A 15,183-nucleotide genomic window follows, 5' to 3' on the forward strand; every position below is an offset into this window, starting at 1 on the left:
AACAATAAGATGTTGAGGAATCTCCTTTTAAAAGAACTTTTCCCAAATCCAATTAGAAGACATTACATTTTAAAGGACTTTACAACAGATCAGATTATTAAAATAAGAACTAATTACATAACTTACCCTCTGCCACCAAAAGCGAAAGAGATGCAATTCAAAATTATCAATGAAATATATCCAACGAAAGAATTTGTGACTTCTAAGTTTAAGTTTGATACAGAATATTGTGTTTTTTGCATGAGAAACGTTGAGAGTTTGAAACATTTATTTTTTTTTTTTGTGAACCAATCTTTAAATTCTGGAAAGATTTCCAATGTTGGCTAATAAGTAAGAATGTTGTTTTGTCACCACTATCTGACACAAGTATTTTATTTGGTTTAGAAAGTGAGAATAAGACTCTTGAATATTTAGGAAATTACCTTATACTGTTGGGAAAATTCTTCATTCACAGATGTAGGTATTTTAAGACTAAGCCCACTTTTTGCCATTGGAAAAATGACTTGGATTTATATTATAAGTCTCTGAGATTAACTAATTCCAAACCCGCTGCCAAAGTTTCATCTTTATTAGAAAACTTGAAGTTGATATAATATTGCCCTTTGTTATTATTTTATTACTTAAGAAGAAGAAGAAGAAGAAGAAGAAGAAGAAGAAGAAGAAGAAGAAGAAGAAGAAGAAGAAGAAGAAGAAGAAGAAGAAGAAGAGTGGAGAAGGCCTAGCCAGCAGAGCAGCCGAATCCTGACAACATCTAGAAAAGTACAATAATAGTACAAGTTAGTATTTATTAGTGAGAAACCTTAAAAGGATTCATTTCATAAAGAGGATGTAGTTTTTTGTTTGTTTTCGGTGATTCCAACCTCACCTCCAGCTGGTGGCGGTAGTGAGCACAACAAGCAGCCTAAAAAAAAAAAACAGAAGAAGAAGAAGAAGTACTTCCGGGATAAACAAAGCTCCTTCGGTAAGCGTCCTTGTTGGGCTGCTGTGTCCTCCTCAGCGACCAGATTCAGACCGCTTCGGTCCGATGGCGGCTTCTGCTCACGTGTCCAGGATCCGCTGCCTGTACAAGAGGCTCCTGGTGCTGCACCGCTTCCTGCCGATCCACCTGCGGGCCCTGGGGGACCAGTACGTCAAGGAGGAGTTCAGGAGGCACAAGAGCGCAGCTCCGGAGGAGGTGGAGAGCTTCCTGACGGAGTGGGAGGTAAGGCCTGAGCCCATCATCATCATCAGTTAGACCGGTTAAAGTTAACCCCAATCATTCAATAATCTGGAAACTTTCTGATCTTCTCAGCATTTAAAGAAAGTTTTTATCTTAAACCTGATGATGAAAATCTTCCTCATCTTCTTGGCGGAACCACAGCTGGACACATTCTGGTCTGTCCTGGTCCAGTCCTTCACTCCAGATCTTCAGGTCTAATCTTAGATTATTGGTCTGAACTTTGACTCGATTATTCTACCAGGTTTAAATTTTCCACCTGAACCAGTGAAGCGTTACTTTAGCAGAGGGCTGCAGTTCTCTTTTTCTGGGCTGCATGAGGTCCGGTTGCTCTGCTGCGTCTCCATGAGGTCCGGTTGCTCTGCAGCGTCTCCATGAGGTCCGGTTGCTCTGTAGCGCCTCCATGAGGTCCGGTTGCTCTGCAGCGCCTCCATGAGGTCCGGTTGCTCTGCAGCGCCTCCATGAGGTCCGGTTGCTCTGCAGCGTCTCCATGAGGTCCGGTTGCTCTGCTGCGTCTCCATGAGGTCCGGTTGCTCTGCAGCGCCTCCATGAGGTCCGGTTGCTCTGCAGCGTCTCCATGAGGTCCGGTTGCTCTGTAGCGCCTCCGTGAGGTCCGGTTGCTCTGCAGCGCCTCCGTGAGGTCCGGTTGCTCTGCAGCGTCTCCGTGAGCTCCGGTTGCTCTGTAGCGCCTCCATGAGGTCCGGTTGCTCTGTAGCGTCTCCGTGAGCTCCGGTTGCTCTGCAGCGTCTCCGTGAGCTCCGGTTGCTCTGTAGCGCCTCCATGAGGTCCGGTTGCTCTGTAGCGCCTCCGTGAGGTCCGGTTGCTCTGCAGCGCCTCCGTGAGGTCCGGTTGCTCTGCAGCGTCTCCGTGAGCTCCGGTTGCTCTGTAGCGCCTCCATGAGGTCCGGTTGCTCTGCTGGGTGATTCTGGGTAATTGTGGTTCTGTTGAGATGATGAATGTGAAGGTTCCTTGGGGGAACCTGAAAGATTGAGACGTTTTTTCCTCTGCAGAGCTCCTCGGTCTGCAGGGGGTGAATACTTTCTGGGAGCTTCTGCAGCTTCTGGGGCCTTTTTATAAGAACAGAACTTCAGCCTTCAGCTGAACCGGTTCTGTTGGACCTCAGCTCACTCCGGAAGGTGACGAGTTGCTGCTGCATTTATGCGGCTGCTTCTTTGCAAACGTTGCTGTTAATGGAGCACATTTTCACTTTATGTTTTATTAAATATATGTTTCTAATTTCTCTTCATCCACTTTAATCGATTTATAAAGATCATCATAGAACAGCTTAGAAAACAATAAAGGTTTAGTAAATACTTCAGGAGGTGAATAGTTCAGGAGGGGAATACTTGCAGTCTGCAGCCTTTACAGCCCAGTGAGGTTCAGTCTATAAATTCTGAATATGAACTTAAATTTTAAAGTGAAAAAGTTAAAAAGTAAAGCGTTTTTTTGATTGGTTGTTTCCGCCATTTAAAGTTTCTGTTCTTTGAAAGAGCGAAGGTGATTGGATCAGAATCGGAGATGTTTCAGGAAGCACAGCAGCAGCCAATCAGCTGAAAGCAGTTGGATTAGAAATCTCTGATATTGATTGTTTATGTCTGAATGTTGCTCTAGAAATGAAAAGCCATCAAAGTTTCTGTGCTGCTGGTTTTAATCCTGAACATCTGATCTTCAGCAGGACATTAATCCAGGAAAACCGGCCCATCATCCCATCCGTCCTGCTTTATCAGTCTGTCACCACTAGGTGGTGCTGCAGCCTTGTTTATAGCCCTGAGCTCAATGGAAAGGTTATAAACCCCCTATAGATGGACTTCAAAGGCCTTTTTATTAATGAATCAGCCGATAAAGGATCTGAAGTCTCTGATGGAACGTCTCCATTACAGGCTAAACGATACCAGCAGCTCTTTCCAGAATAAATCCCACATGTAGAACATTTTGGGTTTTCCTCTCTCATCGCCGCCGGCGACAGACGTTCTCCATGATGCTCCTCTGGGAATCGCTAAACCACCCGTCTGCAGGTCATTTATCCATTCAAGTCGATGATGATTGCTGCTGGGATCGCCACTTCCATGGCACTGGTTTCCAGTTGAACTGGTTCCAGGTAGTGGGAGGCTGTTTTCCATGATATCCAGCCGATGGTATTCCAGCGTCTGAGCCGCACCTTCTGGGTTCAGGCGGGTTGTTTGGTGTAGATGATGAGCTGTGGGACAGCAGAGCTGCACGCTATGGACCCAAAGCTAAAGAATTCATTTATGGCGTCTGATTAAAGCTCACACGCATTTAAAGATGCAACCAACAATTATTCTGCACATCATTTAAACGCTTGATTATTTCTTAGATTAATTTATTAACAATCAGATAGAAAAAGGTTTCTTACAGACTTTTTTAAGAAATTAAACCAGGATGAGTTTAAGAAAGTCCTGATAATAAACCATATAATGGAGAAATAGCTCCCTCTATCCATCAGAGGAATTGCTTATTAATTTAATATTTAATACAGAAGTAAAAATGTACTAACAGCCTTTAAATGGTAGGAAAACACTTCCACCAGCTGGCTTTGTTTTTCTTTAAAGGAAAAGTCCGCTCGTATTCAGAATTCAAACTTCTGAAAATACTTTAAATATGAAATTATCTTCAGTAATTGTTGCTGATTGCAGATGTGTCTAGTAGTTCCCATTGATTCTGCTTGGAAAGCGGGGAGAATGCAATGAAAATAATTTTTATTTTTTTACTGATTAACACTAAATTAATGAAATCACTGCGAGCGTATTAGTTTTAGGTATAAATAATGATTATTCCTGCTGATCGGACTTATCCTTTAAAGTCTTCTGCTCTTCATGCCTCCAGCCCTCCCTGGTTTATAGATAATGAAATGCAAAATGTTTACATTGTTTTTGGTTTCATTACCTCACTCTGTCAGCTAAAGGAATGTTTTACAGTCTCTATACTCCAGTTAATAATCAATCGATTACTAAATTAGTCGATGATTATATCGATAATGGATTAATGGGATTATTGCTTTATCCCTACATGCAGTCAATCCTCCTACCAGCAGCTTTGCTTCATACTGACGCTCATAAACTCTTCATCATGTAGATGGAGAACAACAGGGTTCAATAATCAGACATGAGCCGTCGTTCCTTCTCTCCCTCCGTGGTTAGATTCCCACGCAGGCAGCCTCCCTCCTCTGGACCTGCTTCTGCTCCCTCATGTCAACTTTTCCTACTTTGACCCACTGGGCAAAGCAACCTGCCTGTGATTGGCTGCTGTTCAGGAGCCGAGACAGGAAGTGGTGTTCGAAATCCTGGGCTGGATCCTCCAAGGACGCGGTCTACCTAGACTGGATCCTCCAAGGACGCGGTCTACCTAGACAGGATCCTCCAAGGACGCGGTCTACCTAGACAGGATCCTCCAAGGACGCGGTCTACCTAGACTGGATCCTCCAAGGACGCGGTCTACCTGGACTGGATCCTTCCAAGGACGCGGTCTACCTGGACTGGATCCTTCCAAGGACGCGGTCTACCTGGACTGGATCCTCCAAGGACGCGGTCTACCTGGACTGGATCCTCCAAGGACGCGATCTACCTGGACTGGATCCTTCCAAGGACGCGGTCTACCTGGACTGGATCCTTCCAAGGACGCGGTCTACCTGGACTGGATCCTTCCAAGGACGCGGTCTACCTGGACTGGATCCTTCCAAGGACGCGGTCTACCTGGACTGGATCCTTCCAAGGACGCGGTCTACCTGGACTGGATCCTCCAAGGACGCGGTCTACCTGGACTGGATCCTTCCAAGGACGCGGTCTACCTGGACTGGATCCTTCCAAGGACGCGGTCTACCTGGACTGGATCCTCCAAGGACGCGGTCTACCTAGACTGGATCCTCCAGGACGCGGTCTACCTGGACTGGATCCTCCAAGGACGCGGTCTACCTGGACTGGATCCTCCAAGGACGCGGTCTACCTAGACTGGATCCTCCAAGGACGCGGTCTACCTGGACTGGATCCTCCAAGGACGCGGTCTACCTGGACTGGATCCTCCAAGGACGCGGCCTACCTAGACTGGATCCTCCAAGGACGCGGTCTACCTAGACTGGATCCTCCAAGGACGCGGTCTACCTGGACTGGATCCTCCAAGGACGCGGCCTACCTAGACTGGATCCTCCAAGGACGCGGTCTAACTGGACTGGATCCTCCAAGGACGCGGTCTACCTAGACTGGATCCTCCAAGGACGCGGTCTAACTGGACTGGATCCTCCAAGGACGCGGTCTACCTAGACTGGATCCTTCCAAGGACGCGGTCTACCTGGACTGGATCCTCCAAGGACGCGGTCTACCTGGACTGGATCCTCCAAGGACGCGGTCTACCTAGACTGGATCCTCCAAGGACGCGGTCTAACTGGACTGGATCCTCCAAGGACGCGGTCTACCTGGACTGGATCCTTCCAAGGACGCGGTCTACCTGGACTGGATCCTCCAAGGACGCGGTCTACCTAGACTGGATCCTCCAAGGACGCGGTCTAACTGGACTGGATCCTCCAAGGACGCGGTCTACCTAGACTGGATCCTTCCAAGGACGCGGTCTACCTGGACTGGATCCTTCGAACGACGCGGTCTACCTAGACCGGAAGAGTTTAGGCTGTGAATTCAAACAGGTCTACCCTTCGGCAGGTTTTCCCGCCATAGGCTATGTTGCTTAGCAACCGTAAACGTTGACACACAAAGCAGGAAAAGAATGAATACCGAAGTTTTCAAAACTGTTTAATTCTATTTTATTGTAAAGTGAACAAAGACTGATGAGAATCCAGAGTGGAATAAAGGTTCCAACCACCGGGAGCAGGAACAAATCAAATCAAATGTAATGATAGAAACCTTAGTCAGTTAAATAACCTGCTGCTGTCATTCTGCACATCTCTGATGTTGCTGCTATTTTCAAATATCCATCACTGTAAAAATGTCCATAGCTGCATATTGGTTATTTGTTCTCCAGGTTTATATTGTTAAAACACTTTTTTGTAATGTATTGTATTGTTTATATTTTAACTCTTCCCTATTATGTTATTCTTATACATTTCTCTAAGGTCCTCATCTGTGTGACCATTTTCAATAATCTTTCTGCTGCTGTAAATCTGCCCATTGTGGGACAATAAAGGGATTTTCTATTCTATTCTATAAAAGGGTTAGAAATATATAAATAAATCTAAACAATGTATTTATAAAAAATATATCTGCAAAATCTCTAATATTCACCAACAAAAAATACTTAGTTAAGCATATTGTGCAGAACACCAATAAAAAATAAAACTATCAGATTTATAGTCCCCACCCTGCAGATTATTGTCCTTTAATTCCTTCCAAACCCATTTCCACAGTAACAGATAAAAACCTTTAGATAAATCAAACATTACCGCCACATATCTGACTCTATAACCATTAAAACAACTATTTTCATTCATTTCAGACGGAACTATTCACAGACTGGATTATATTAAACTGAACTTCCAATTTTCACCACTGTTCGCTCGAAAAGTTTTAGTTTCTCCTGGTTTGATTTTGTAAAAAATCTTCTTTTTTGTTAGTTGCAGCTCTGGTAGAGACGTGTTCTAAAGAGGGACCAATCACGCTTCTCCGTCTATGAATCTGATGGACGGGTTTTGGTGGTTTCTATGAGAACAGTTCTGGTCTGACTGCATCGTGTTCGGTTTGGTGGAGGCGGGGTCATGCTGTGGGTCATGCTGAGCTGCTTAGTTCCAGTGAAAGGAACTCTGGATGCTTCAGCAGACCAAGACGTTTTGGGCGATTCCAGCCTCCCAACTTTGTGGGAAGCGTTTGGATCCGGCACCTCCCTCCTCCTGCAGGACTGTGGACCAGAGCAGGAAACCAAGACCACAAAGACCAGACCGGCCTGCAGAGTCCTCAGACCAGGCCCGGCCTGCAGAGAGCCTGTGACCTCACAGATGGAATAACGGTCAGAAAATCCCAGGAACATTCCTAAACCTGGCGGACGGAGAGCTGAAACCATTGCAGCTGGAAAAGGTGGAGCGCCGTCCTGTTGGCCCCTATGGATCAGGGATGGGGCCTCCCTGAAGATCATGTGCCAGTCAGAGCTGGGGAGGGAATACTTTTGGTTGAATAGTTCACCCCCCACCACATGTTAAAGGGTAATTTGATCCCAGGTTTTCCAAATATCTGTAACTTTCTAAACCTGTTTGTTAGAACCATCCTTGGAACGGCTGACAGGCGTCACACTAAGATCTAGAGCAGATAGATTTCATTGACATCATTTCCTCTGATGAGCAGCACGCTCTGAACCGTTGGAAAACTTTTCTATCTTTAATGTGTTGGGAAGCAAAGGAGGCATCTGATGCATCACAAATCTTTCTGATTGAAGTCCTCTACCTATTTAGCCCCGCCCCCTCCAGATCCAGGAAATCCACGTGTCCTGCAGCAGCACAGGTTGCAAACGGCTAAACTCCACGTTGTCCTTTAGAAGAAATGAAAAAGAATTATTTCCACTTTATCTCCCACTTCCTCAGCGAGGCACAGCCGAGTAGAAACAGATGAAGAGCGAGACCCAAAATAGGATTACATGGCTGCAGCGTTCAGCGTTTAATCCATTTATTTCACGGCTCCCATGGGAGCGTGCTGAATAAATGATCTGCAGCGGAGCAAACGGCTCCTGAAAGAAACAAACGGCGAAGGAGGAGCAGGACTGGAGGAAGGACGGCGTGAGCTGGTGATGGGTTTGGGTTGGAGTTCCCAGTAAAGAGAACGGACCTGAATCCGTCCAGGAAAACTAAAATATCTGCTTTGGTTTGAGCTCCTAAAGCAGATGGAAAACTGTATTATTCATCAACAGTTCTCAGCGTTAATACAGAGCCGGATTTAGTGAATGTAGCTGATTTACTGAAGAGCGCAGTAATTCATTACATGTGCAATTTAAAATGCCATTTCCAAACAGCAGAGACTCTGATTTTAGTCACAATACATTTAATAACTAAATTTCTCCCTCCAGCCCTTTAGGTAAGGCAAGGCAAGGCAAATTTATTTGTATAGCACAATTCAGTACAAAGACAATGCAAAGTGCTTTACATGATTAAAATACAGGAAGATAAAACAGAATCAAAGCAAGTAGGAAAAAATAAAAAATAAATGAAATTAAATAAAAAATGCAGAAACAAAAAAAAAGAATATTAAAAACAGTTGGATTAAAGAAAACATGTTTTAGTTGAACTGTTTAACTAGAACAATGGAAGGCAATCCTAAACAAATGTGTTTTTAGTCTTGATTTAAAGGAACTCAGGCTTTCCGCACTTTTACAGTTTTCTGGAAGTTTGTTCCAGATAAGTGGAGCATAGGAACTAAATGCTGCTTCTCCATGTTTAGTTCTGGTTCTAGGTATGCAGAGCAGGCTGGAGCCAGAAGACCTGAGTGGTCTGGAGGGTTGATACACTGATAGCAAGTCTGTGATGTATTTAGGTGCTAAGCCATTCAGAGATTTATAGACTAACAGAAGGATTTTAAAGTCTATTCTCTGAGATACAGGGAGCCAGTGGAAGGACTTTAGAACTGGGGTGATGTGCTCTACTTTCTTAGTCTTAGTGAGGACACGGGCAGCAGCGTTCTGGATCAGCTGCAGCTGTCTGATCCACTTTTTAGGCAGACCTGTGAAAACACCGTTGCAGTAATCAATTCGACTAAAAATAAACGCATGGATTAGTTTTTCCAGATCATGCTGAGACATTAGTCCTTTAATCCTGGAAATGTTCTTCAGGTGATAGAAAGCCCACCTTGTAATTGTCTTTAAATGCTTTTGGAGGTTCAAGTCTGAATCCAGTACTACACCTAGATTTCAGGTCTGATCAGTGGTTACTAGCTGAAGCGACTGAAGCTGTGTGCTAACTTTAGATCTCTCCTCTATTGGTCCAAAGATTATTACTTCAGTTTTGTTTTTATTCAGTTGAAGAACATTATGGCACATCCAGGCATTGATTTCTTCTAAGCATTTCCTCAGTGCTTGAATTGGTTCATAGTCACCTGGTGACATGGTGATGTAAAGCTGTGTGTCGTCTGCATAGTTATGGTAGCTGATGTTGTTGTGTTTTATTAACTGAGCCAGAGGGAGCATGTAGATATTGAATAGGAGGGGACCCAGAATGGACCCTTGGGGAACCCCACATGTGATTTTTGTCATCTCTGATGTAAAGTTGCCTACTGACACAAAAAAGTCCCTGTCCTTTAAGTAGGATTTAAACCAGTTGAGAGCTGTACCAGAGAGGCCGACCCAGTTTTCCAGGCGCTCTAACAGGATGGAGTGATCGACAGAATCAGATGCTGCACTGAGGTCCAATAGAACCAGCACTGTGGTTTTTCCACAGTCTGTATTTATACGGATGTCATTAAACACCTTGATAAGGGCGGTCTCTGTACTGTGGTGAGCACGGAAACCTGACTGGAACACGTCAAAGCGGCTGGTCATATCTAAGAAAGTGTTTAACTGTTGCTTTGTCAATAATCTTACTGATAAAGGGGAGGTTTGATATGGGCCTGTAGTTCTGCAGCAGTAGTTTGTCTAAACTGTTCTTTCTCAGCAGTGGTTTGATATTTGCTGTTTTTAGGGACTTCGGGAAAACACCTGACAGAAGGGACGTGTTTATTATCTGAGTCAAATCAGACGAGGTGGCGCTGATGCGATTAAAGTGGGCGTACGTTTCTCTGTTACTGTGTAAATGGGTTTGGCTGGAATTTAAGGACAGATTCTAATATATCTGCAGGGTGGGGACTATAAATCCGATAGGATTTAAATTTTTTATTGCTGTTTTGCACACTTTGCTTAACTAAGTATTTTTTGTTGTTGCAGATATATTTTTATAAATACATTGTTTAGATTTACTTTTATCTTTCTATTCCTAGAATAGAATAGAATAGACTTTATTGTCCCTCAATGTGGAAATTCTGATATTTACAGCAGCAGAAAGATTATTGAAAATGGTCACACAAATGTGGACCTTAGAAATATTTATAAGAATAACATAATAGTGAAGAGTTAAAATATAAACAATACAATTCTATAAAATTGAAATTTTTCCAGTAATTTGAAAATAGCAGCAACATCAGAGATGTGCAGAATGACAGCAGCAGGTTATTTAACTGACTAAGGTTAAGATCATTACATTTGATTTTATCTGTTCCTGCTCCCGGTGGTTGGAACCTTTATTCCACTCTGGAATAAATCAGTGAAATCTTGGAAGGCCCATGAATTCAAATTCAGCCCTAGATCTATGATTACAGTAGAAGAAAGAACTTTTTGGTGCAGATGTTCCAGTAAATTCCTGCAGCTCTGGATTGTGGACCAGCAGCCTTTCAAGGCCACGAGAAACTGAAACCCTGGAGTAAAACTTTGACCTGATTCTGCTTGGTGCAAAGAAAAATCACAATAAAATCACAATATTGGTTGAAAATGATCACAATTTAGATTTAGTGGTTCAGCGCTGATTTATAGTGTGACGTTGCTCTTTAGCTTTTCCTCTGTACTGCCTTTGCTCATGTCTAAAGCCGTATATTTAAACCACATCCCTGGGATTCATTGATTTATTATTCAAGTTTTTTTCTGCCATCATATGGTAAATGTGCAGCTTTATGTGGATTGGGTCACATGTTGGAGGATCCAGTCTGATCCAGTCTGATCCAGTTTATCTCCGCGGGGTTCAGGCTCGGCTAAACGTCCTTCCTTCATTCCTTTTTTAGATTGGGAGGATCCATTAATATGAAAAACATCAGCTTGATGCGGCCGCGGTGCCGCTCAGATCCCTGGGACTGAGCGGCTGTTCAGGAATCCCCCCCCTGGACCTGTGGCCACCCCCCGCCCCGCCTTCAAGTTTCAAAGAAAAGCAGGTTGTGAAGCTAGAAGCTGATTGGCCACCTGCTCTGGTTCAGGTGATGGGCGGGTCGATGCTAAGCTGATTCTGGCTCCAGTGTTAACATCTCCATCCAGGCTGAGTGACTTTAGGAAGAGGAGCTAAAGTCTGTGAGTTTTCCTCAGACTGTGACCCCCCCCCCTCCCTTGGCAAGTCTTCAAGCTAATCACATTACTTGCAGGAAGAAGCCTTTCAGATAAATGGCTTGTTATTGCTCCCAGTGAGAGCTCTCCAAAGCCAGGATGCTCTGTGAATGGCCAAACAGCAGACATGGCTCCATGATGGAGGGCTTTAGAGAAAGGGGGAGGGAACAGGTGGGGGGGGGGGGGCACGCAGTCGCTCACACGGTGAGTCACGTTTGACTCACTGCTTACAAACTTGGACGAGACATTTTGTTTGTGCAACAGGAGCACCTTTGCTGCATGTTATCACTATTGGAGGCAGCGTTAGAGTTTTCTTCCCAAACTGATTAACCTTTAGTGTCAGTTTGCCGAGTCGGGAGGTTTTTGTTCACACTCACTACAACTGTGATGAACTTTTTCACAAATGTTAGTGACATTCTTTTAGATAAACTCACGCATCCAGCAGCAGTTCTAAGGTGGTTTCCTTTGTTTCCTCCATCGGTGCTTTTTATATTTGCTCGCTTTATTCCTACCTGATAATAAAACGTGTTTAATGATCTGAAACGTTTAAAAGGTGTTAAAGGTGCAGTAGGAGATCTTGGAAAAACGGTTCCTGTTAGCTATATTTTTGAACATAAACAACCATGCCTCTCCTGTCAGACACGCCTTCTAAACACGTGAACCTGATGCCGTCTGGCGAGGTGTTCACATGTTTCCGAGATCGAGAACGAGACCGAGTGCTCGTGACACGAGCTAACAGCATAACAGTGGCTAGCTTCCCATTATCAGCATCTGCTTTGTAAGCTATTGCCAGACTGAATCATTGTTTCTTATGGCAGAAAGTTTCTAAAGGATAAGAACTAATGCCATCAGAGACTGGGCCGCATTCAATTCAATTCAGTTTATTTATATAGCGCCAAATTCACAACACATGTCATCTCAAGGCACTTTACAGTTCAACCAGATCATACAGTCATTCAGACCACAGGGATGGAAATATTTGAACAAGTCGAAGGCGGTTTGATAGCGATGTTGCGATATTACAGCCAGAGCAGCAACGCTTGTGGTTGCTAACCAAAGCTCGAGCATAAACAGCCCTTGCTTTGTAGGTATTGAGCAGGGTAGTTGCTGGTTGATCGCGTTGTCATAACTAACAAAAAACACAATTAGCTCCGTATAGAGCTACTAGAGAGTAACGCGCAGACCGACCATGGCTGTGAACTAGGTAACGTGACTGAGTTCACGTGACGTCATCGGTCCTGGTGCCTACATTAGCATTGGGGGCGATTCGTTCATGTGTCAGGGTACGCGTACAGGGGGGAGGGGCAAGCAGACGACCCTGATTTACGTGTCAGGAACCAATAGCGGACCACTGACCGTGTTTTGTGATTGGAGGACATTTTTATTTCAGTCTCACTTCCAGACCCTCAGTTTCACTGCTTATAAGCGGCTGTGAGGAGGTTTTTATAGCCACATGATAAAAAATGCATCAGAAAAGATCTGCTGCACCTTTAGGCTAAAAGGGGAAAGAAGCTCTCAGAGCCAGTTGGAGCGTTTGCTGTAAAGAAGGACGTCAGTGGATTGATCTCTTCCTTCCATTATTAACGCCTCTGCTTTTATTTGCAGAACTACAAGGCGACTCTGCAGAGCCAGGTGCTGGAGGCGGCTGGGAGGCAGAGCGCTGGCGTTAAGTTTGGGGCCGACCTGCCTGAAGAGAAGCTCAGCCAGTTCCAGAACGAACAGATCGGCCAGCTGTACGAGCTCATGCTGGAGTCCACCAAACCCAACAAACAGTTTGACATCAGCGAGGACAGCAGGTGAAGGAGAGGACGCCGCGGGACGGACAGGACGTGCTGCCTTTGGGTGCCTGGTATGAAGGCACAGCCTTTTAAGGGCTGTTGATTGTACTGATGCGCCATATAAGGGTTTCCTCTCTGCCCCGCCCACTTCATGTGTCAATAAAAAGGTTCCTCATGCTGCTTCACGGAGCGTTATGATCATTTATTGCTTTTTATGTCGACTTCTGTCCTTGCAGGTTAACCCAGAACGCCTCCTTTAATAGAACCTTTAAAACCCGTCCTAACAGGGGGGTTGCTGTAGACCAGGGGGGTTGCTGTAGACCAGGGGGGTTGCTGTAGACCAGGGGGGTTGCTGTAGACCAGGGGGGTTGCTGTAGACCAGGGGGATTGCTGTAGACCAGGGGTCTGGAGCTGCCTGTAGCTCTTTAGCGCCCCCTTTGCAACTCCCTGGAGCTTTCTCAAAAATGTATGAAATTTACGTTTTTTTGGTTTATTTTAATATGGTGTGCATTAAACATTTTTATAATAAATAAATAAACAACAAATGTAAACATTTCTTTCCACTGTAATGTGCATCACAGCCATAGAGATCAGTGGCCGCAGCCTGCAGCAGGTTTCAGCGCGGCGCCAGGCAGGTGGATGCTCTTAACAAAGCGGCGGCTGCATCTTAGCCCGTGGATCCCAAAGGGAAAAAGGAAGATAGCTGATGAGGATTCAAAGAACGGAGCGAATCATTTGCTTTCATTACCAATGAGGAAGGACTGCCTGCATGTTTGCTTTGGAAGGAGAAGTTATCAAATAATAAATGAGTGATTAGGAAAGGCATTTCCAGGGAAATCTGCAGCCGACCTCCAAGCTGGGAGGGAGAGAAAAAGAGTGATTGAAGAACTTCTGGATTAATTAGAGGAGAGCAAAGATAGATTTAAGAAGTAGATTGCATCTCCAAACTACTGCTGCTAGTTTGGTTGAAGCATAGAAAAAGGTTCATAGATCCAACAGGTAGCCCTCTGATGCAGGGATGGGAACTTTCTGCCATCTTTTCCCCAATTCCTCAAAATAAAAATAAGACCAAGGAACGCTGGTTATGGAGGATTTCTGGGTTAGTAAGTTTTGTAATCCATTACAGGGACATGAAGCCTTTCATGCCATGCAGAAAGTTTTAAACATGGAGGATCTGAAACTTTAATGCAGCTCTCATCCAGAGAAAGAAGACAATCAGCAGACATCTCTCTGATTACTGCTGAAGAATTGTGAGAAACGATGGTTAAGATTAGAGGCATCAAATAACTTCTGATGATGATTGTGGTTGGAAGTTAAGAGCTTCACATTCACTCCCACTGCTAACGGCTGACATCCAACACCTGATTAAAAACCATTAAGATTTAGGTATTTTATAACACATTTCTATTGACTTATTTAGCTCATTTTAAAATTAGCCTATTACATGAACCTTACATAATGCATATTTTTTTTTTTTTTTTGTATTTAGTATTGAAGTATTCTTTCCTAAAATGGATTCTAATGATTGTTATTATTTCAAATACTTCTCTGTTTAGCAGCGTTTCCAGTCCAGGTTGGCTGGTTGGTTGAATGGACAGGAATGCTAATAGCAAGGATGGCTAATGTTAGCATGCTTCCAGGAATGACTTTTAATGACGACCGCATGGGGGAAAAAAACACTTTCAGACTCCAGGCATCGTTTCAGGAAGCAGGTTTAACAAACTCAGATTCAGATCAACTCTAAATGGATCTACCCTAAAGTCAGGAAAAATAAATAAACTTTATTGATCCCAGAATGAGGAAATTCCCTCTCTGTCTTTAACCCCTCCCCTCGGGGAGCAGTGGGCTGCCATTGTGCAGCGCCCAGGGAGCAGTGTGGGGTTAAGGGTCTTGCTCAGGGACCCAGGAGGCCGTGGGGATTGAACCAGCTACTAGCAACCTTCTCAGAGCACAGCGCGCTGCTCTAACCACTAGACCAACACTCCTCCAATGGCTGCTATGAATCAGTTCAATCCATTCTAACTAGGTCCACTCAGAGTTAAACGTGTGCGCAACAAAGCCATTATCAGTGGAACACTGATTTGACTAGTCACCATGACAACAGGTAACAGGAAGTTCCTATTTCACTCCACT

The 15,183-nt window shown here is 44.4% G+C and overlaps 1 protein-coding gene across 1 annotated transcript; it reads left to right on the plus strand.

The window, feature by feature from the left end:
* The first annotated feature begins 924 nt into the window (after positions 1–924).
* sdhaf3 (succinate dehydrogenase complex assembly factor 3) lies at positions 925–13,235 on the plus strand. The gene is made up of 2 exons (XM_038278834.1): positions 925–1,201; positions 12,878–13,235. Exons 1-2 carry the CDS (start codon positions 1,025–1,027, stop codon positions 13,070–13,072), a joined length of 372 nt encoding a protein of 123 aa, XP_038134762.1. The 5' UTR covers positions 925–1,024; the 3' UTR covers positions 13,073–13,235.
* Positions 13,236–15,183: the final 1,948 nt, after the last annotated feature.

The sequence above is a fragment of the Cyprinodon tularosa genome, unplaced genomic scaffold, assembly GCF_016077235.1.
Source record: "Cyprinodon tularosa strain WSP-4 unplaced genomic scaffold, ASM1607723v1 ctg1445, whole genome shotgun sequence".
Taxonomy (NCBI): Eukaryota; Metazoa; Chordata; class Actinopteri; order Cyprinodontiformes; family Cyprinodontidae; genus Cyprinodon; species Cyprinodon tularosa.

Excerpts from the sequence above, each read along its gene's own strand:
- sdhaf3 (XM_038278834.1), top strand. The coding sequence starts at position 1,025 with ATGGCGGCTTCTGCTCACGTGTCCAGGATCCGCTGCCTGTACAAGAGG. Across the intron at positions 1,202-12,877 it reads GCTTCCTGACGGAGTGGGAG|AACTACAAGGCGACTCTGCA; the intron begins GTAAGGCCTGAG and ends TTTTATTTGCAG.